Source organism: Indicator indicator, chromosome 21 (assembly GCF_027791375.1).
Source record: "Indicator indicator isolate 239-I01 chromosome 21, UM_Iind_1.1, whole genome shotgun sequence".
Lineage (NCBI taxonomy): Eukaryota > Metazoa > Chordata > Aves > Piciformes > Indicatoridae > Indicator > Indicator indicator.
The window spans coordinates 17,916,725-17,940,213 of NC_072030.1; the positions used below are offsets into that span (position 1 = coordinate 17,916,725).

The window sequence follows — 23,489 nt, forward strand, 5'->3', positions numbered from 1 at the left end:
AAAAATCATGTCCCTTATTTAGGTGCTCAGCCATGAGGTCTGGAATTTAGTCTTAGGTGCTCATGTTGTCAGAACATTTGCTGAACACCTCTCCAATGAAAAGGGCTTCACTGCAGCCTGAGATGAGCTCCTGTTTCTGGTTTAGAATGGCTACCACTGCTGGATTAGGAGGATCCAATCCACATTGCACTTTGCAACAAAGCCAACACCAAACCCATCCAAAGGCAGTAAGAGTGAGGGAGCATCAGAAAGAAGCAGCAGGTACAAGACAGAGCACTCCAGGTTTTATGGTTGGCACTTACTTCATGGCACTTCAGCACGACCCTCCTCTGGCAACAGCAGTCATGACAGCACATAAAAATGACAAAATGGAATGACTGAAATGCTGAAAAATGACTGACAAAGCAAGCAGTCCTGTGGAACTGACAAAGCCAGCAGTCCTGTGGAAGGGGCTGCAAACAATCAGCACGGTCAAATGCATCTCATGGGACAGCAGTCAGCAGAAAGAGCAGGGCCTGGGAATCACCCCACAAGTGACAGCTTTCTTCATCCACACAATCATACAATCACAGAATGGTTTGGCTTGGAAGGGAGGTTTAAAGGTCATCTTGTCCAACCCCCCTGCAGGCAGCACAGACACCTCCAGCCAGAACAGGCTGCCCAGGGCCACATCAAACCTGATCTTGAATGTCTCCAGGGATGGAGCTTCAACCACATCCTTGGGCAGCCTGTTCCAGAGTCTCACCACTCTCATTATGCAGAATTCCCTCCTGATGTCCAACCTAAATCCACCCTGCTCCCATTTCAAACCATTGCCCCTCATCCTATCCCCACAGGCCCCTCTGAACAGTCCCCTCCCATCCTTCCTGTAGGACCCTTCAGACTCTGAGATGTAGCTCTCAGTCCCCCTGGAGCCTTCTCTTCTACCTGCAACACTTCAGCACAAGGAACATTTAGCTGCTCTAAGTGAGGCCAAATCATTCTACACCACAAACAGACATCCCTCAGGCTCCCAATAGAAACTAACAACATTACCTTGGGGTTTTCTCATAGCTGTGGCTTTCATGATATTCAATCCATACCCCACACGACTGTGACAATGCAATTCCTTGTATGGTTACCCAAAGTTTGACTACTCTGAATGATTTATCACTCAGCTACCTTCAGAGACCACTTAAGTACAAGTGGTTTGTTTTGCACTTCCAGGTATGCTGCCAGTGGGAGAAATAAGCCACTCCTTGGACCTGTGAATGTCACACTAGTCACTAACAAGGTGTGCAAAAGGAAGCAAGAACTTAAACCCCATAATACTAAGTGGCAGAGATGGTAAATAAACTTCTCAGTAATAACATCAATAAGTGCAAAGTGACTTCAAGGAGTGATTTCCTAGGCCAGCTTGATACTGTGTGATAAAAATGGGGCATGAGAGGTATCAGCATGAATCAAATCACACAGGGAGTGTGAAATAAGCCTTGGATGAAACATTTTTTTTTTTCACCTCTTTGAAGCCAAAATGAGTTATGGGACTGAAGAAAAAGTAAATTATCACTATGTTTTAGAAGAAAAAAAAATCAAGGGAAAAAATGGGACTGCAAAATAAATCTAAGTAACTGAGATCAAAGTAACTGAGAGGCTTGTGGGAACTGTCTTTGAAGCTGGAGAAACCTGAGAAAGCTCCTGTCCTATGATGTAGACCACAAATGTTGACAGTCTGTGATCAGTGTTCCCTGCTGTACCACAGAACTGCAGAATCACAGAATCAGCCAGGTTGGAAGAGACCTCCAAGATTGTCAAGTTCAACTGATCACCCCACCCTAACTGATCAACCAGACCATGGCACTGAGTGCCTCATCCAGTCTCTTCTTAAACACCTCCAGGGACATCGACCCCACCCCCTCCCTGGGCAGCCCATCCCAAGGGCAATCTCTCTGTCTGTGAAGAACTTCTTTCTAAGATCATACCTAAACTTCCCCCTGCACAGCCTGAGACTGTGTCCTCTTGTTCTGGTGCTGGCTGCCTGGGAGAAAAGACCAACCCCCACCTGGCTACAGCCTCCCATTGGGTAGTTGTAGACAGCAATGAGGTCTCCCCTGAGCCTGTAAAATTGTTTGCCATGGACCACTCCTTATGCAAACCTGCACGTCTGGGAGTGCCTTCCCTTCGATCTCTGTGCTTTAACCATGGATGGGGAACCTGACCTGGTTAACCACGGATGGGGAGCCTGACCTGGTTAACCATGGATGGGGAGCCTGTCCTGGTTAACCACGGATGGGGAGCCTGTCCTGGGCAAGCACCTTTACCTTGTACTGAGACTGGCAGTTTTGGTTCCCGTCGGCGACTCCAGTCCTTCCCCTGGCTTTGAGGACTTCTCTCTGTTCATCTGCTGCAGTATTGAGTTCAACTCACTAATAACGTTAGCCTTGGGGCCTGAGAGGATCGGGCTTTTCACCTCCGGCACGTCGCCCCACAGCTTAGATGTCCTTTGGGGAGCAACTTTGGGGGCGTTGGGCTGCACGCTGACCGGAGGTGGGGGTGGCGCGGGAGGAGGGATCACGAAGCTGTCCACGGTCTCCTCGATCAGCGCGTCCTTGTAAAGTGCATTGCTTTTGTTGATTATGGGCTTCATTTTTGGCTTAGGAGGTACTGGGGGCTTGTCCACCAGAAATGTTTGCCCATCTGCATAGACTGTACAAGTATCCACGTTCTCACCCCCCTCCGAGGACAAGGTGGAGATGCTGGACACTGTTGAGATAGTGCTGGTTGTCTCTAAGTGATGGTCACTACTACTCCGACTGTCCACCTCCTCGATGCCAGAGTCAGTGACATTATCAAAGCTGTCAGGGGGTGGCAGGAAGGAGGCAGGCAAACAGTTTGAGAGACCCACTTGCTTTTTACTGTCCAAGGAGTTTGCTGGCTGGCCAGGGGCAAAGGGCGCAGGGGCGGGCGTGCCGTTCTTCCGCTGCTTCATCAAGTCCGTCAGAGCCGTGCCGGGAGCCGCGCGGTCGTCGGGGATGTCGAAGCTGTTGGCGAACTCTAAGGGGGGTGGCAGCGGCTCGGTGAACAGGAACTCCTCATCGATGTCCACCGAGGCCAAGGGCGGCGGGGGGATGCGGAAGGGCAGGATGACAGGGTCGTCGACGGAGCTCGCCGCCACCATGGTTTTGCAGGGAGATGCCGGGGGCTCGGGCACGGCAGGCACATTCAGCTCGCCCTCCACTTCCTCGCTGCCCTCCGGCCTCTCTGCTGGGTAGTCTTCAGGGTTCGGCTCCATCTCGGCTGTCTTCTCCTCTTCATCTTCAGGTGAATCATCTGATTTGGCCGTGTCTACGGTGTGAACCATTAACAAGCCAGCAGACTTCTGCTGCGAGGTATCCACAATGTTTATCAACATGTTCTTCTTCTCCTCTGGTTTCTTCTCCTTCCCCACATCCGCCTCGTACTTGTTCTCAGTCTCCTGCCTTCTCAATGGGCCGCGAGTGTTCTGCCTGCTGACAGTCGCAGTGACGGGAAAAGTTGTCTCAATGTTGGGTCTCAGCTTCGTATCGATGTAAAGTGGTTTGTTAAGGTCAGCTTTAACAGTGTCCCCTTTGCCTGGAATCTGCTGCGTTTGTTCTTTCATGGCTCTGTCCCTGGCAGAGAGAGCGAGGGCTAGCGGGGAGTTTGGATCTAGCAGCTTCCCCGTGACCGGGTGTACGTAGCTCTCTGGGCTGGGCGCGTTGCTGGGCTTAGCTGCCACTGTGCTGTTCTCAGTACCTTTCGTTTTGGATGAAGCGTTCAATGTCCTTGGATCACTTTGACTGCTGGGCTCACTGCTATTAAAAAGATTTTCAGGCTCCCTAGGGGCAGGAATTGGAGATGGTGACATCAGCTGTCTGAAACCATCTTCGCTGCTAAACATTGCTTCATCGGTGAATTTCGATTGCCTCATCCGCGGCGTCGGCGGCGTCAGTCCAACGTCCTCATCTCCCAGGTCAGTGGAAAGGAAAGCCGGAGAATTACGCCTTGCTTCCAGCCTCTTTTCCCTGTCCCTCACAGCTCCAGCAATGGCTGCCGCAAACGGGCTGCTGACACCCAAGCTGTCGTCAGGTCGGAGTTGCCCGGGTTGCTCTGAAGACTGAGGGTCGATTTCCATGCTGCTGCCTTGGCTGCTTTTCCCGCTGCTGCTGGTGGATGGCTCTTTCACGATAATGGTTGGGATGGGAATGGAGCAGGTCTTTTCTGGACTGTCTTCCACATTGGATTGCTTCACCAGCATCCCCTTTCGCCTCGCCGGCTTGGCTGGCACATACACAGCCTTGCTGGCGATCTTCCCCACCTCGGAGTAGGGGTTCTCTGGCATCTGGCCTCTCTTCCTGAAGTTGGCCTGAGCTGCGGCGCTCCGGCTGTACAGGTCCTCAGAGTCCAGGGAGTATCGGTCCAGCTCTCGTCTGAAGTAGATCCCTTTGTCCCTAATCATTGTCCCTATGTTCTCGGGCCTCACCAAAGCGATTTTTGAACCTGAATTCTGATTAAAGGGAGGTTTGATAGTTCCATAGCTCCTTGACGTTGGGGATTTGGGAGAGTTGTAGAGAGAGGGAGAAGGTGGCGGTGGTGAAGGAGGTAAGGACTGCGGTGGTGGTGGGATATCTTCAGAGGTGTCAGGCATCGAAAGACTTCTGGTAAACTTCAGCATAGGAGGAGCCAAGAACTGTCGTTCTTCCTCTGTTATTCCTGAAAATCAGAAAGCAAAGTGAAAACTCTATCTCCTGCCGGGACCCCTTACATGCTGCATCATTTTTCTATCCAACCTAAAATGCCAGGGTGCACTTCACATGGCATGAAGCAGATGGGAAATCATGGAAGCTGTCCTTGGATTGACTCCTACCACAAGCATTCTTTCTTGCTGAACTTCCAGAGAGACCCAGATGCCAGAATTAAAAAAGGCTGCCAGAGAATTGCAGTGAAGCTGCTGGCTGGCGTGCAGGCTGACGCTGGGGCTTATGGACCACACCAAGGCAGCTGTAGAAAACCACATTTCCTTCCAAAACTGTGGAACAGGGAAGCCATTCCATTCAAAAGAGTGGCTTGTACCTTGCTCAAGCACTCTGTAGCTGCACATCACAATGCATCTTAGAAACCCAAGGGATTTTTAAGATGCATTTGAAACTCAGCAGAGGGACTGTGAAGATTCCATGGGTGGAAAAAAACCCCTCCTAATGGCTCATTTCAAAAGATGACATTCTACTGTTACAAATAAGGCTTTTACCATAAATAAGGTGGATAACATTGGGCTAATTTAGATGCTAATTTTACATTAGCATGTTGCAAAACCATTTACTGCCATTATTTTGAATGAAAAAGAGGTAATGTTTTTGGTCTGTTTAATCAATGGGGATTCCTTTGCAAACTACACAGCTTTTGCCTCAATAACAGAGAAAAAAAGGAGTAACATTTTGCCCCAGATAATGCACTGCAAAAGGCTTGTATTGAGCTTTTTGTTTCTCCTTCTCACTGCCTCTCCTTGTCAGAATGAACATTGTAAAGAGAGGAATTAAATTAAAATTCCATAATATTTATGTACTGCCATCAAAGCAGAATATGGCCATGATCTCATCTTAGGCACAAACTTCTTTTCTCATGAAGTTGGTATAAAAATTAAAGGGTCATTTGCTGAAGTAAAGATGCTGGAGAAAGAGGCTCTAAGAAAGAAGCAAAGCTACTAGAAGCATGTGATTAATGCACAAGCAAACTATACATGAGAAGCATTTTACCTATGGATTTTTGTCTTCTCATTGTACCCCGAGGTATACCCAGAAAAGGACCTTGAGGACTCCCTGGTACAGTGGGCGTCATCACAGCAATACCCTGTCTCTCATACATGGACTACAAAAAAGCAAACAAAGAACCCCACAAGTATTAAAGCATGCAAGGCTTTCTCTCACATGTACACAACTCTTCTGTCACGTCTCTGAAGCCACTCCCCCTGTCACTTAGAATCCTGATGGAAATCCTAACACATCTGGCATGGTTCTGGGGAGAAGGGAAGGAGAAAGGGAAGGCTGGGCTTTATCTGCATGCTCACAGAACGTACAGCTGCTCTAAGGGCAGTTAGTTGGCATTATTTACAAGGCAGTATGTTAAATTTCCAGCATGTTTTGTGTGCTGTAAAGAAAAATGGAGGAGGAGAAACTGGACTTTGTTTTAGTCACTTCCAAACACCCAGCCACACATTGAGCAGGTGTCAGTGTTTGATCTGCACCTAGCTGCCTGCCCTCTCCTCTTCTTGGGAGGAGATCTGTTCCTGGAGCTCTGCACAGACTGCAGGGTGTCACTGGCAGTCAGCATCTCAGCTAGGAGCTGAGGAACATCACCTGAATCCCAAAGCACCCAACTGGCCCTCCTCGTAGGTCATCACAAAATTTTTCTGCCTCCTAGAGTGGCCTTAATTCCACAGAACCACTGAATTGCCTAGATTGGGAAAGGCCTTTAAGATCACCAAGCCCATTTCCTTCCATCCCAAGCTGCTGAGAACAGCAAGGTTCTTGTTGTGTTAGGATTGACGCTGTTTGGGAGGGGTGAGTAATGGAAAAAAATACATCTGAAATGCAAAAACCTCAATTATCGTTCACATACTAAGGTGTGAAAGAGCACATTCTGTAGCTTGAGTAATCCAATTTCAGAGCTCTGGAGTTTAAAATTTTAATACCTGCTATAGTATTAATGTCAATTCTTCTCCTACAAATCAGCATGCATTATTTAACCAAGATATTACACAGGCCATTAGGATTAACAGAAACCTGCGGTAGGAGAAACCTCCACTTTAGGGTAAATGTTCTGGTGCTGAAACTCTAATAGCATAACCCTGACTTTTCGCAAAGTTTTTTTTCAGGTTGGGTTCAGTGGAACAGTGGCACCTCCAAGTTCAGAATTTAGTGGTGTCTGGCCTGCTCAGATTACAGGCAGAGCAAGTCCACATCTGTTGAACACTGATGCAGCATTGCTGTTCATGGGACGGTCTCAGAATAAACACAAGGATATAATGAGAAAAACTTTACAGGGGTCTGTAGACTCTGCTGCTAAAACCTCCTATGAGAAACATGGAGTAGACCATACCTTAAAGTTACAAGGCAGTAAAATGAGTACATGAAGTCACACTTGTAAATTCTTTTCTGTTGCATGCCCTGCACCCTCCAACCAGTTCCAGAAGCACAAGCAAACTTCATGGCTCCCACTCACATTCATATCTGTAGCTGAAGGGAAACATCTACTAGAAGGCCGCTGTTTAATAGTTGCCACTCTGGAGTCCACAGTTGCATTGTCTGCAATTCTTGATGGCTTGGAAACTGGAACTATTTCATCCACCTTATCTGTAATATAAAAAGCATTCAGTAAAATAAATACCGTTTGTCCAAGGACTGAAACTGCAAGTAGTGCAAGGTCAAAGGAAGAGATTTACTTCTCAAAAAAAAAAAAAAAAAAAGCAAAGAAAAAGGTTTTTGGTTTTGTTGGTTTTTTTTTTTTTTGCATTTTAACAAGGCAATGCTTGAGCATCATAAACCGTGCAAGCCGAGCACTTTTATTGCTGCTACAGAACATGCATGCTTTAGTTTTAAGCCTGCATGCATTCAATGTTTACTTAGTGTGACTCGAAAAACAATCCTCTTCTTCAAACCTTCAAAATGTGAAGGGAGAATATCTATATAGAAATGGAGAGAAGACCTTTAGAAAGAAGGAATCTGTACAGCACTGTTTTCAAATAGAGATAAGCAGACTGTACTTAAGTCATCAGAATTCCAGTGATAGCTTGGACAATAACAAGTACTCCAGAAGTGCTCTTTCATGCTCTTCTTATGTAAGCACATCCTAATTCTTTCATGCTCCTGGATCATTAGGTTAGCATCAGTAACTGCAGCATTTGCTTAAATAAAACTTTTATGTGTTTGATACTTTCATAACTGGACAGTCTGGGAATGCATTGAGTTGTGGTCAGTCCGTTTGGTCAGACCAAATAGTCCGAGTCCAAATCTGAGGAGGAACGTCAGCATTTGGGATGTGGGGCCCTCACCTACCACATGTCATGGTAAAAACATAGGAAAAGCTTTCATCAAGATGTTCTGAAGCTTAAAGCTTAGCTTTAGCCCCATCTCTGACTTTGGTCATGATCAAAATTCATCAGCATTTAATAGGTATCGTTAGTCCCTCAGACTGAAGACCTCAAAGTAACCACACAGTCATCCAGCCAGAGCCTGGCAGCAACCTCCTTGCTAATTCTACTGCTAGAAAGCTAAGGCATGGAGAAATTAAATGACTAGCCTAAGCAGAATTGTTTGGGGTTTGAATCTGTACTGGAATCCAGACCTGAATCACAGCAGTAAGCTTCCTCCCTATGCCTTCCATTGCATTTGCTGTCCTGATATCTTATTAATTTAGTGTCTTCACCAAGGATTAGTTACACAGCCTGTGGACTTGGTGTGAGTGAAATCCCTTCGCCTGACTCCTAGGCTTGCACAATGTGAGCCAGAGCCATGGGACTTCCCAGCAATTAGATCAGTTTCCCAAACAACTGATTACTTGCTTCAGCCAACAAGGATAGCTACTTCAGCAGGATACTACAGACTTTAAATGCCCTTTCCCCCCCCCCAGTCTGTGGTGGTCTAGAGATGGTGTTGCTATGTCAAATATCAGATTTAGGGACTTCTCTCACTGGAGAGCAGTGCACTTGGGGCCCTGGATATGGATATGGATGGGAATAAGGCAGGAGGAAAAGAACTTTTTGATCCTTCTAAACAGTAGATCTGGCTGATGCCAGGATGGTATTTTAAATGGGAGAAGAAGAGAGGGAAGAACTTTTAGCCTTCTGGTTAGAAAGAAGGTTGCCCTAGAAGTGGATATTTCAGCGTCACAGAGGGTCAGGGAGCAGGCAGGAAAGGAAAGGTTGAGCAGAACCAGTAAGCTGAACACTGCTGAAAACTGTCTCACAAGAGTTGTGTTGCTGTTTCTTTCCAATTGAAATTAGCATTCAACTATTTTCATCGGCCTGCTTTACTTTTTTGGGGGGGTTTGAAATCATCCAGGGAAGGAGAAAAGGAGAAAGAAAAATCTGAAAAGCATCACACGTGTTAAAAAATAAAACAAGTCACATTTCATAAGACTTTGTAATACAAACAGTGACCTTCTGAAAGAAAAAATATCTGCACTTCTGCTTAGCAAAAGAGGCATCAGAAAGCAATGGTGTAACCATGAATCTATACAGCAAAAATATGGCTAGACTGGAGAACTGTCCTCAGGGGATCTGTCACCAAGAGCTTCAATGGGGCAGAGATTTCCTGTTAAGTCTCTCCCACCCTTCTTATCATCCCAGAAGCCAAATGACTGGTCTTTGGGATACAGGAAGAAGAAAGTTTTGGAAAAGTGAAGCACTAGGTACTTAAACTCTGTAAATAAGGACTATCACTATACCATGTAAGAACTGATGCCCTTTATTTTCAACAGACACATGTAACCATATACCCATTCAGACAACAAAAAAAGCTACAGGCAAAGAGTGATGAGGCTATGACAGACACTTGGAAAGCATGAAGGTATTTGTTTGGGGATGAAACATACAAACCCTCCAACTGCCCTGATTTTGCTAGACAATACTCAATGCCAGATCCTACTTTTGGATCTGACCAAAATATCAGTTGGTACCAATTCTTAATACCATCTACTATTTCCAGTTGAAAAAAAAAAAAAAAACAAAACTAAACAAATCCTTTGTTTTGTGTAAGTTTATTGCAGATTTCTCATCTGTAGACAGGTTCTCATCCCTTCTCACCCTGTATAGCTGCCCCCACTCAAGTGGTGCTTTGTACCTTGCCAAGTCTAGTTAAAGCACTTGGAAATGAGAGAGGAGAGAAGGTGGAAGCTTAAGCTGCTTTGCAAGGAACCCTTTAGGAGTTCCTGGTGTCGTATTTCCAACAGCAGCACTGCCACATCCATGCAGCTTCTTCTTTTGCTCTGCTGCCCTTGATCAGAAAGCAAAGGTAGAGTGGAGGTTGTCATTTAAAAACTACAACAACAACAAAAAAATAAATCTGAAGCTACAGAAGCATCCAGTGTGTGGAGCAAGGATTGTTCTGAATGGCAGCAGCTACCAGGCGGGTCCTGCAGAGTTACGTCAAAAGCTTCACATCTGGCCACAACTGCACCCCACTTGTGAAGTGCAAGCACTATGCAAGACCAAAACATCCTCACTGTGGTTTGTCCAATGTGCTAATCAGGCCAAGAAAATTAACTGGCTGAATTGTATTTAGCTGCATTCAAACTCATCCCAAAGAAATCAGACGTAAGCACACTGGGGCAAACTTCCACCTGCCTTTGCCTGTATCTAGGCTGCTGACAGTTTGCACCAGTGTGCAAACCAGCTAAGCACCAGTAACACCAGTTCCAAAGGCCACACCTGCTGGAATAGTTTACCAGGCTTCCTGACAGCCTTCTCTCCCAACCTCCCTGTGACCTCCAATCCTCTGCAGCACAGCATTCCTCCTACCACGGAGAGAGGAACCTCACCGGCTTGTGCTGGGAGTTCTCTGAGGATGCCTCTACAAACAGTTTGACCAAAAGAGCTATTAAAAAAAAAAGCCAGTGGTACTCTTAGAAGGAATGCAGCTGGATCTAGGTGGAAGGAAGGAAATATTCTAAGGTGGAAATTGGAGCTTGGCCACACCAGCTGCATCTCACTGTTCAACCTTCAGGACAGCCCAGCCAGGAGCACGCACACACGCACACGGACACAGGAGCAATCTCTGGCTGGCTAGTAGAGCAGCCCAGTGTCACCTGCTTTGTTCTGAACTGGTAGAGTAACCCAACATCATCTGCTTTGTTCTGAGCTGGTAGAGCAGCCCAGTATCATCTGCTTTTTCTGAACTGGTAGAGTAGCCCAATATCATCTGCTTTGTTCTGAACACCTTCAGCCATGCAGAAAGAGAGGGATGGAGAGTCCATGGCTCGGGGGACAGAGAGCACAGCTTGGCTCTTATCCCAGAAGAGGATTTTTGAAGCCTACGCTTCTTCTCTAGCATTTGCCAGAGGAGGAATTCATCCCTGCTTTGCCATATCAACTCTTCTGAACCTTCACAAGAAGCTACACCGGCACGTTGAGAGTCAAGTACAGGAGCCATGCTACACCTGTGAGAGTTAGTTACCACCGCTCAAAGGGGCTCCTGGCAACAGCATCCTGTCGAGGACTGTCAGGGGTAACCACATGGATAAGCCAGTCTGATGCCTCTGCATGCATAGAGCAATTTGAGTGCCACTATAGTAAATTCCCCCGAGAGAGGCAGCACCAACAGATATAAAACAATTTATTGCCAAGTGTGTCTCCATCTGCCCTGGGTTAGCAATGGCACCCATGCTCAGCTCAGGGTGCCAGCCCTCAGGAAATTAGATGGCCTAAAGGCACAGAAAGGAGTTGCATTTTATCAGCATCTCTGATGAAAAGCTCTTAATCACAGACAGGCTAGCACAGTACCCAACAGCACGTCAGGACTTTTACATTCTCAAGAGGTCTGCTAGGCAAGCTGCCTTTTTTTTGTTTGGTTGTTTTTTTTCTTAAACAATTAATATCTGTGATAATTACAGGGGACAGTCTCCTCCTAATGGTTTGGTTGCAGGAGATGGCTTTTATCCCCATAGCACACATAGCTTAGTGACTCCTGTTTCAAAGCCCCAGACTCTCTCAGAGGAAAAATTATAATGCTGCCCATCAAACCACCAGATCCATCGTAAAACGAACTTGGAAAAAGAAAAAGAAAAAAAAAAAAGAGAGTCAGGTGCCTAGATAGATCTGGTGGCACATCACTACACAGGCCCCCAAAGAGAAATATGAGGTATGATCCTGGCAACATTACTTATTGTACGACATAGCCAAGACACGTGGAGTAGCTCCACCGAGGGTCTTAGAAAGAGAGCTTGTCAGACCCACAGAGGATAAGGATGGTCATGATCCGGTACAGGCTAACCCCAACACCTCAGGCTGGCATGCCAGAAACACCAGGCAAAGACTGATCGAACACAGTTTCGGAGGCGAGTATGGCCAAGACCTGTATACTTACCACCCAGTCCAGAACGCTTGCTCAGAGGGGATGGGGTAATGGAGAAAGAAAACTCAAAGAACAGCTGCCTCAAGAAATGACTTGTATTTGTAAGAAAAGCAATGAATGCCTGGCACAGAGTAAAAAAATGCTCTTATGAAGTTAAAGTGAAAGAACAGAGGCAAATGCTCTTCAAATACCAGCAGCACACATCGTTAACAGTGCAAATATGGACTACAAAATGTCAGCCTAACCCTAGTCAGCCAGAACACAACGCTAGCCAATGTAGGAAATGGTTGATTGCTGCCACTGATGGCCCTTATGGCTAAGAATTAAAAGGACAGGCACATTAAAAAAAACCCTAAAAACCCTATGGTGTGGTTATTTTTTCTTCCCTCCCCCTTTTGCCTGGCGTGGAGGCATGGGCAACGAGGCCCTCTCGGTTATGGCTCTCTGCAGCCGGCCACTGCGACAAGGCAGGGTGGCCTGCGGTGGTTCTCGAGAGTCGCTCGTCCCTTCGGCCCCTGGTAAGCACACAGTGGAGGATGCCACTGCGTCCTCACCAGTCCACGTCGAGGCACAAGTCAACTCGACGTGGGGGGTGGCTCTTTGGGAGATGCGTGTTTCAAGGACCTGTGTCCGTGGCTGCTTGAGGAAAGCTAAAATCTCTGACAGGTAGTTATGGATGGCTCTTGTGGAGGTAGCCACAATGCCCAGCTGCAGTTCCATGCGGCCCATGGACTGCGACATGAGGCCCATGGACTGTGCATGCTCCCTCTTGATATTTTCCAGCAGCTGCACAATCCTGCTGTTGGTTTCCATCAACAGCTTCTCTCCCTCTGTTAGCTGGGGCTGCCCTCTCCAACCCCGATCCCTAGGGACAGGCTCAACACCGCAGCGCTCTTCATTCATTGCATCATTTCCCTCCTCCTCAGGAGAGTCACTTTCAAACTGAGGAGTCCTACTGAGCGACTGATCCCCGGGAGACTGTATGTCCATGGTGCACTCCGGGGTCCGCGCCGGCGTTTGAAATCCCTCAAAATCCTCCCCAACGTTGCTGTGTGTTTCAGACGAGGACAGCGGCCACTGCCAGCTCTCCGTGGTCCTGGCCGGGGAGTCTTCGTCAGAGGCAGGCACCGAGGATTCCTGTTCTTCGGCCGGTGTGGACGGCGAGCTCCCTGGGTGACGGCCGGCTTGCCCCGAGGATCCAGGAACCTCCCCATCTTGCTCCCCAGTGACATCTGGCAATCAAATAGAGGAGCAACAACCACTGTATCTGAGGCCAGGCAGATGGAGGTATCTACATGCATTGGACAACACATAGAAAAAAGCCAGCTGGGAAGCCAGTGTATGTGTTTGGGCAAACGGAAGGGCGGGCTAAGGCTTAGTGGCTGCGTTGGGCACGTGGCAGCTGAGGTGGTTAACCACGAGTGCACACTGTCCTGTACCCAGAGCACACACAGCCCCGCTGCCCCCCAGGGCAGGGGCTGCCCCTTCACCTCAGCGTGACTGCGACAGGAATGTCAGTGAACCTAGCGAGAAGCTCACCTATGCACTGCAGTGGTGTCAGGCAGAAATCCCCGGGACGAGCTCAGGGCCAAGTGTCCAATTGAGCTTCCTGGGTGTGCCAGATGTGCTCCACACTGGCTGAGGGCAGCCCTTTGTTGCTCTGAAGCACTGCTGGCTATCTTCGCTTTTGTCCGACGTCTCACGTCACTCCCACCCCCAGGGAGCTCTCTCCCAAAACACTGCTGCAGCTCGATGTGGCCATCCACAGCCCTGATCCCGCCAGCAATGCCCTCCCCAGCGCCTGCCAGGATGCCCTTGCTCTCTTCTCCAAAGGGCAGGTGATGCTGTCTGAGGGCATTGCTCGCCAGGATCTCATCAGCTTCTGAAAATCGACTCAGTTTTGCCCTCCCCCGGCTACCTCTTCCCTTGCCTGAGGGCACGTGGTGGAAATCTGGGTGCGAGTGCTTCCCTGTGGCAGCTCAGCATACAAGGGGGCACCACAGCAGAGGTGAAGGAGGAGGACACTGCAGATGTGCTTACTCTAAATCCTCCCCTACAGGAAATGCACTCCCAAAGGCTAGGTACAGCTTCTTGCACCCACAGTCATCACTGGCTCGCAGCAGAGCACCATCTGCCCATCACCATTCTTGACTACAAGAGTCGGTGGCCGTAACTTTCACCCTTTCCATGCTTCAGATTAAAAAAGCACAAAGAGTCCACTTCGGGTTTTTTTTGTTTTGGTTTTGGGTTTTTTTTTTGAGGGGACAATTTGGTCATCAGAAATCAATCTGGGGCAGTCTGGCTAAAATGGTGTAGTCTGGCAGCCCAAAGAGCCTGCACCCCTCACACTCAGGCAAGGGACACATGAGGGAAGCGCTGGTGTGGGTAAGACTGGGACCTGGGCACCAGTGGCTGCCTGCTGCTGGCTGTGCTGCTCGGAAGGCCAAGTCAGTGCCAAGTCTGCTCTCTGGCATCCCAGTCCTGAAAAATGTTATTCTTGCAGGATTAATTCTGCTCTTGGAAATAATCCGCATGCTGCTCTTCAGACCTCAGCTTGAAGCTGTAAGCTTACATCTGGCAGGTGCTGCTGAGCTCCTGTTAAATGACACTCCTGGTTCTGATTGTGAATCAAGGGGTTTGGGGCTTTCCTTAATTTTTCTTTGGTTATTTTTTATGGTTTTAAATGGAAGCTCCTTCCGATAGACCCGTGGATCCCTTTTCCTCTAGATCAGTCCCTGTCTACCCTGGTGTGGCACTCATCATTTGTACACCCAAGTGCCTCCAGTGTTATACTGCTCTAAAAGGGCTTCTGTGTGCTTTAATAGAAAGCTGATTTTAAACCAGTGTCTCTTATTTGTGCATTTAGCATGGTCACTGCTTCCAAGTATTCACATTCAAAGTATTCACATTCCCTCCGTGTCTGGCTGGACTGTCCAGTTGCATGTTTCATGGAAAGTGAGGATGAGATTGTATTTGTAAGAAGGCATGAGCTCCTTATGGAAATGGATTTTAGGGACAAACTGGTCATGCAATCACTGCCTCTCCCACTCCACGGAGACTTGAAAGGGACTGTCTAGCAACCTGCCCCTCAGTACTGCTTCTTCCTTTGCAATTCTTCTCCCCCTCTGCCTAATACAGCCATAGGTGCAATCCTTCCTTAACAGATCTCTCTAAACAACTCCAGTGTAGGACCACGAAATCATTTCTCAGCATTTTTCTATTTGAGTACACATGAGGAGGAAAAAAAAAGAGAAAGAAAAAAGAAAGAAAATAAAGAACAAAAAACCAGGGGACCTAATTTTTACCACATATAGCAAACACATTTCAGTTAAAATCTATGGAATCAGAGAAGGAGATGGGATCAAATACATTCATTCTGGTCATACAAGAAAGTCTTAGCTAGCAGAAAATGCCCTGCCTCTGAAAACTCCATTTTCCTGGCAAGTGTTCTGAACAGAGCCCACCTAGCAATTGCTTAAGTAACAGAACCAAACCAAGTTAAAAGTCAAAAACTGAAGCAAAACAAAATGAAAAAAACCCTCCAACCCCCACATCAGTTCATGAATATTTCTGTCCATAGCATCACTGGGTTTGGTTCAGGGGGACCACACCACCTTTGTTATTTGTGCATCTTGACACGCTCGCCAGAGGCTTCCAAAGAGAAGTTTCTCTGAAAAAGCAGTCAGATTTTGCCAAGTCCCTAATTCTCCATGAAAATCTATCACTTGCAGTCCTCATCATCAGTACTTTCAGCCTTGCAGAGCTGAGAGGAGACCAGCATCTGGCAGAGGTGACCAATACTACAAATGACAAAGGGCACAAGCAAGCAGCCTGTGAATACCCCTGGGCAGAACGTTACTTGTGGAGCCTTGCTGGCGAATACTTCTGAATAATGAATACATTTTCAACAGGTTCTAGGAGAGGTTTGTTAACTTGACTAGCAATGAAGAGGAGCAATATTCACAGCTGCTGCTGTGATTCATTACAAGGTGTTCAACAAGCCTTGGCACTCCGGGTCCTGGAAGCTTTGTGAGGCATTGATGTGGGCTGTGGGGAAGCAGAGGGTGTGCTTACAGGCATGGCCTGACATGAGCTCTCCTTCACTACAGAGCAATGATGGGAAAAGCTGCCTGAAGGTCAATGGCTCACACCACCTGGCTGAATGGGTCAGTCTCTGCCCAGGAAATCCATTCCTTGATGACCAAAGGTCGCCCTGAGTTCAGACCGGATCTTGGTAGATGACTGCACCAGTGGCTAGGCTGGTGCTGTGGAAAAGGTGTGCCAGTTACTGACAGGTAACTGGAAAACCTGCCCTGGCCAGAACTGTCCTTGTCAGCCAGAGAAGACTGACTGCTTTCTACAGCTGCTGACAGCAGGATTGAAGCTGGCTGAAATTAGTCACCTCAACTAACTACCTTCATCTCATTCCCCTGTCAAAGGGGTGACCTAAAAAGAGGGGACACCGATTGTCGAGTCAGAACCGGCCACACACGAAACTATGAACCAACATGGCTGATCTTGCTCAGCTGTTAACTTGCTCTAAAAAGCTCTCTTTTAAATCCCAACTTTAAATCCAGTGGGTACAAAGAAGCACAGCTAGCTTCCTTGGGTGGGAAGCAGTGGGAAGAGGTCAGATTCTTTGATCTTTCTACCATTTTCACCATCCCCACATTCAGCAATTTCACTCACAGTGACAGATATGGCTTACAGGCAAAATAGGTCACTGAAGTCTTTTTATAGGTATCTTTATATTTATACCCAGTGAAATCAGCCAACAAACTGGCAGTCTCCAAAGCTGTGGCTTACTTTGTGTTTCTAACCTCATGTCCCTTGCTGTCACAGGGCAAGGCTCCCATTTTGATCCTTAAATCACCAAGTAAAGGGATCAGAACTGTTGGCCTAAAGGACTGAGAAGCAGCTGGAAGTCAGTGACCCACTGCACTTTAACTTCAGTGTTTGATGCCTCTGAGTGCTCTGCAGCTATCTCCCAAAGCCACCTGGGACTCATAGGTTTCTGGAGACTGCTTTTTGTTTTACTTTGCTGTGTTTTGAGACAAAATGAGCTCTGTCATTCAAGTGGTCCATGTAAGAGGAACTAGTGAACCTTCACCAAACTCCTGGCTCTCTTCCTTGCTTTCCTGCCAGACACATCCTCTGTCTCTGCAGTGAAGCCTGTGGCTGGCTGCCTGGACTAGTGTTTGCACTGGGCCGATAGAGAGCTTGGTCTGATGTGGTGGTGGATCAGCAATGGCTCCTGGTGACCACAGCAGAACTGCTCCATCTTTTGTGCCTGCAGGGGTGAGCTGTGGCTTGCCTGATCCTGTTTTGAACATGGTGATTAGTAGCCAGGATGATTGCAGCCTTTAGGTTCATCAGTATGTCCATCATTTTGGAGCACTGCCATACCATGCAGTCTCTTTGCAGCACAACATTCCTTATCCCAGAGAGAGTCCTTTAAGCTCCATATCAGACACGTTTAGGATTGCAGCACTTACTGGGTTGAGATACATGGAGCACTGAACAGTTGATTCAGCTGTAGGGATAGAGGCCAAGCACAGAGCAGGTCTTGGGGCATAGACAAACTTTAGAGACATCAGAGGTATTTCTGTAACTTTTGTACCCTGAGGAACGTTTGAGATTTTTACGCCTGTGTTGTGCCTTACCTGCCACTCGGACTGGCAGTTGGTCCCTCCCCTGAGATGTGCTGCTCTTTAAGGAGCCCTCCTTTTGACATCCCACCATTTCTGTTTCACCTCTGCTACTGGATCGTTGCCTTTTCCATTATCTTTCCTTCTCAGCCTGCCCACCAGTGGAGCTGGACGTGAGGGGTGGGCACCATCTTCCTGCTGACAGGTAGGTGGAGATGTTCCTTGGCCACACCAAGTGGGCCAGGAGCTCAACAACAGCGGTAGGGGAGCTTCCTGGGACCTGCCTCTGCTGCTCTGGACTTGGGCCTCTGCCTGTATCTGCATCATGCCTCCTGGGGTGGGTGCATTTTTCAAAGTGCTTAGGTACCAAGGTGAGAGATGCCTTGTAAATACCTAAGGGATACAGACAGAAACTGTACCAGGCGCCACCAGTAATGCAGAGCTTCAGGCGGTGCCAGCTGCACCCCCAGGCTGGAGGATCACCCACCTTTTCCAGCATCCACGGCCACCCACTGCCAAGGTATGGCACGTGTGGCTTTCCTTTTGCAAGGCCACAGGACATTCAGTCTTCCTTGGGGTCAACAGGCACACAGCCCTCAATGGCAGGTGCTGCATGTGCACACAGTTTGCTTCCATCGCCTTCCCTAGACATCTGCTGGCAAGTTTAGTTCAATTTCTTTCATTAGCTGGTAAAAAAAAATTGATTCCTTGTCCATAATCTGCAAAAATCAGTTCCATAAGCAGCACCAAAACTGCAGGGGTAGACTTTGCCTGTGCTTATTAAAAATGCATAGAGATTCATCTCAGCTATGTAAAAATAAGGCTACGGTGGTGTTTTTATCCTAGAGATGAATTGTCTACCTTTACTTTATTAATAAGTAACAGGTTTTTAGCATAAAGCCCTGGAGTGATTATGGGCATCAATACATTTGCATGGCTGAAAACACCAACAAAGCATCTAACATCACTGGGTGCACTTATTGACATCCTATTCCTTTTAGACCTTCCAACAGCTGTGCTTTAAAAGACTCTGCCCTGCTGAGTCGGTAAAAGAATAGCTGGGAAGTAACCTTACAAATCTTCAGGGTGAATGTCTGTGGGTGGGGGGGAACTAGGTAAAGGACAACTTGGGTAAACAGCACATATGGGAACCTAGACAATGCCTTGGAAGAAGCAGGTGAGCAGAAGTCTAGAACAGCTTTGCAGTAGTAAAGGGGTGGTAGCAGATAGATGAGAACCTACTGACTGCAAAAGAAAGCTTGATCAGACTAGAGAACTCCATCATGTGGCTTGTCATAGAAGCAATCACACAGGATGAGTAGATCTGTAGTGCCTCTGGGGAAAGAAAAGGTGACTCCTATTTGCAGGTGGTTAAACATGCATCTCCATTCCATAGCTGTGCCCACTAACTAAGCCCTCTGTTTCTAGCTGTTCAAATGGGAAGGGATTTACAAAACTTGGTCAAAGACCAAAGGTAGCTAAGGTACAAGTAGGTCTTCAACACACTGCTAAGAATTTCAAGATTAACCTTAACTGTTACATTGCTTCAGTGCAAGAATATTAAAGGTTGAGATTCAAAGCCAAATTTGTTGTTTCTGACCATATTTAGAGGAAAGAAACAAGTTCAGCCTCCAGATGTGTCATATAAAAGTGCAGCTAAAAGATATGCAGAAAAGGTAATACTTGAATTTTCATTGAGACAGGCTAATCCTCATAAACCTGCCACCACCAGCACACTTTCCTCTGGAATTAACCCTTTCCAGTCCCCTCCCCAAAGGAACAATCTGCAGCAGCAGGATTGTGCTTAAACCACAAAGCCAACGTCACACATTTACCATACTGCAAACAACAGGCAGAGAAGATTCTGTTAGTAGTTAGCATGGCAGGGAAATAACACAAGTGCTTTGCAATACAGCCATGTGGAACACTTCCCTTCTCTGAGAACTGAGGAGAACCACTTGGGTGTTCTCTGGGGTACTGCAAACTCTACAGAGTACACTCAGAGCCCAAAAAAAAAGAGGGGAGGGGAGGGAGGGAGGGAAATGATGTCAAATCAATCAGTAAAACATAAAAATGGTTTAGTGACTAAACCCAATCCTTTAGCATGGTTTATCTGTAAATCCCATTACCTGATTTAGGGAAATGATTTTATGTATTCACAAGGAAGAACTATCAAAACTCTCTGGAAAAGTCTCATTTGTGTTTCTTGGGCTGTAAACATCTCCACATTAGCACACAGAAGTCACATTTACATTTTATCATCACACCATCAAAAGTAATTTTCAGGAAGGCAAACTGGTAAGGTTCAAATACCTTCTATAGACACAATTTTCAAGTACCAGCTCTTTAACAGTCTGCTCAGTTAGAGAAATAATTGTACAGGCATGGAAGAGGCACCTGCAGTCCTGCAGCCTTACAATTCAGCCTACCTTGAAAGAGGAATGGTCATTGTCTAACAGTGGTTTCTGTTCAAGAACAAAAACAAAGCAGAGAATATAGTCAATACCCACTCCTACCCTGCAAGCCAGGTAGAATTTAAGTGGCAATTTGATGTTCTGTTTAAGAGGCAGCATTTGAAAATCTGGCCTAGTCCCAAAAGAAAGACAATCAGCCAACAGGAGCCGAGAAGAAAGCTGGAGAACCTAAGACACCTGCAGCCTTCTCTGCTCTTACACTTCCACACCAAGGGGAAAAACCAAGCAAACTATGATTAATTATCTAAACACATTTATTTTTGGTTATATTTGAAATTAATTAACATGGGCATATAACATTGGAAAGGGAAAAATAAAAATAAATTGGAAAAAAAAAAAAAGAGAGAGAGAAGAGAAATAGCAGCAAAGGGAGTTTTGAGATGAGGGAGACAAGTCCTTCATCTCCCTGGCTCCTGAAAGAGAGAGAGAACACATTAAAAGTGTTGAAAAGGTTTTCCACTGCCCTAACTGTACCCTGTTGGGAAACACATGCAACTCTTCCTGCTCCTCCTGGTTTTGGTGATGTGGTTGGATTTCAACTAGGACTCTGTGAGTACAGCCAGCCACACTCGCTCTTGCCCACGGATTGAATTCGTCTTGTCTCCAAACGCTACCAAACCCCATGTTTCCTTTTAACACTTACAATTCCTTTTCCAACTTCTTTTATACCATTGTCTGGTTTGGCTGATGCAGAAAGGTTTTGAAAACCTTTCAAATTACTGTCCTGCAGTAAAGAAAAACAAGTATCACAAAAGGGCGCTGCACGCTCAGGAACAAGCTGACAATTCCAGATGGTCCTAGTGAAAAGGAGGAGAAACCTACAAAGAGACTCAACTGACCCCAGCATCTTCAACCTGCTAAAGCTGACCCCTCAGAACATGACACAAGCCCTGGTTTGCAAAAGTGTTCAATGCTGGGAGTCACTTGGGAACTGAAAATCCTGTGCCAAAGGTTGTTACTCAGCACGTTGCCAGCTAGGTGCCAATTTTTTGCCAACATCAAGTCAGAGTTGTTCTCCTTGGAACATGCCCACTTTCAATACTCCTGTCTTGCCAAATGTTTTAAGAGCACATATGTGTAGGGATGGTCCTAATCCTGTACCTTCTTACAGTGCTGTGGCCTCCCTGCAAGTCAGACTTCAACTCATACAACCTCTAACCCTCCTACATCAACAGCAAACGAGGTTCACCTTTGCAGATTCCACCCAGAGGCCCTGCTTTACACTTGGGAAAAATGATGAACAACCTAATGACAATCTTTAGCTCACCAGGATACTGCTAGCTCATTAGAATTCCAAATACAGAATGCAAATCAATTACTTACAAGGGTACCCTTCAAGAATTCTTCATTAAGTCCATCGCCTTTTGTTCCCATCTTCTAAAATACAGAGTCTGCTGAGGATCAGAAAACCTTCTTCCTACTCAGAAGCACTGCAGCTGCTGGAAGCTACCCGAGGAGCCGATGCTGTGAGTGCTGTGAAAGTTGTTTTGCTGGCATTCCCATCGTTTCCTGCAGACAAATCTCCATCATCAACTCCAGCACAGTCAAATACAAACATGGCTTTTGAACCCAGACCTTTGTGAGCGGTTTCTTCAAACACAACACAGCCCCATGAGCTACTGGGCTCTCTGGCATTCACTGATATCTATTTGCTCTGCAGTTTCATTGTTTCAGATGCCATTAGGATGTGCCACCTTTGAAACAATGGACAACAGGAATGGGATGAAGTGTGGATGCAGACTGCAGTCAGAGCTAATAATATTTCTTTTGAATGCCATCAACTGATATTTTTTTCTATTCAAAAGCCACTGAGGCTTGGTGCCAGGTAACAATAATCTGTGTTGGTGATATCACAGTTATTCTGTACCTGAGAGGTGGTGCTAGCACAGCTGAACTGTTCAGAGCAGGACAATTCTGGTGCTGGTGCTGAGGCCCACATCAAACCCCAAAGGATCAGCACCCACACACAGAGAGGGATTATGCCATATCAGTGACCACATCCAATCTAAAACCAAACCAAGTCCCCCTGCCCCCCAGCTCACCACTGACCCTTTTGTGACGCTGTTGAAGTAACATTTAGCAACACAGAAGAATTATTTATCCTGCCACTCTCACAGCAGTATGAAAACAGAACCTGCTCTGTTCTTAGTTCCGTACTTTCTCTTCCAGGAGTTTTATATTAGGTTTGTTAAAACAAAACTCTGTCCACTTCAGCTTTCACTGAAAACCCCAGGTGATGAAACCAAACCCATTCCCTGGCAGTCAAAACAACCCCAGCACCTTAAGAGCAGGAAAGTCTTAAATGATGTCTCTCAGCCATCTACAGACCCCAGTTTATGGATGTGCTCTTTAAGTGTTGCACCATTTTTACATCCTCCATCCACAAGAAGTAACAGGTAAGTAAGTTGAAACAAAAACTGAAGGAAAACCCCTTTCAAAGCAGCTTTTCACGAGCCACAGGAACGTTGGTTGATTTTTTTTCATGAACATAGTGAAATTGATCATTTCTAAATGTTCATTTTGAAATGCTAATGATACCTCTTTGCTGTAGCAAGGATGAAAAGTTAGGACCAAAAGGTTTTACTTTTCATGTTCTATTTTTAAGCTACATTCAGATCTTCCTTTCAATTTGTAACAGGAATATTTTGGTTATTCTTCAGCCTCGATGGGCTCACTCTGCACTAAGCTGGAGTTCTATTTTCAGTACTGCCTCCAAAGAACTGCTGTTACAACTGACAGTGAGTTTACACATCGCCATAATTTACTCATTCAACAACTCTTGGAAACCTACAAGTCACAAAAAAAAATAAAACCAAACAAACAAATAAATAAGAAAGGCTTTTTCCTCTCCACAAAATCCAGAGAGGAGTTTCACTGTTGAAACGTCCCCCCCCGCCCCCAGGCCCCCACGTTTGGAAGGTGGTTGCTATCTCTGAGTCTGGCAGCTACTGGAAGCAGAAAGGCTTTGGCACAGATCAAGCCCAGTTTACATCTCAGTGATCTGTGCTCCATAACTGCAGTCAGATGCCAACCTTGCCCACGCCACGCTGCTGGGAACCTAAGCTTTTGTCTCCCATCTCCTTAGACACCACCACCCAACTTGAGCATTGCAGATCCAGCCTGTGTCCTTCCCTTCCCCTATCCTCCCAGCGAACCAGAGCCCCTCTCAAGAGACAACCAACAAAACCAGGCAAACAGAACCACAGAAGCCATTATTTCCATCTTAATGCTTCCCTCACCCACCACCCAGAAAAACTGAATTTTTGGTTGACAGAAGTCTCTAAAATAACATAAAGATTTTTTTT

At 46.6% G+C, this 23,489-nt stretch overlaps 1 protein-coding gene across 2 annotated transcripts in view; it reads right to left on the minus strand.

The window, feature by feature from the left end:
- SHANK2 (SH3 and multiple ankyrin repeat domains 2) overlaps window positions 1–23,489 on the minus strand; it is a 276,747-nt gene that overhangs the window by 5,639 nt on the left and 247,619 nt on the right. For both annotated transcript variants that reach the window (XM_054390349.1, XM_054390350.1), the window contains 3 exons: window positions 7,216–7,346; window positions 5,730–5,862; window positions 2,301–4,710 (listed from right to left, as the gene is read on the minus strand). In XM_054390349.1, coding sequence (XP_054246324.1) covers window positions 2,301–4,710; window positions 5,730–5,862; window positions 7,216–7,346 — 2,674 coding nt within the window. The remainder of the gene's footprint in view (window positions 1–2,300; window positions 4,711–5,729; window positions 5,863–7,215; window positions 7,347–23,489) is intronic.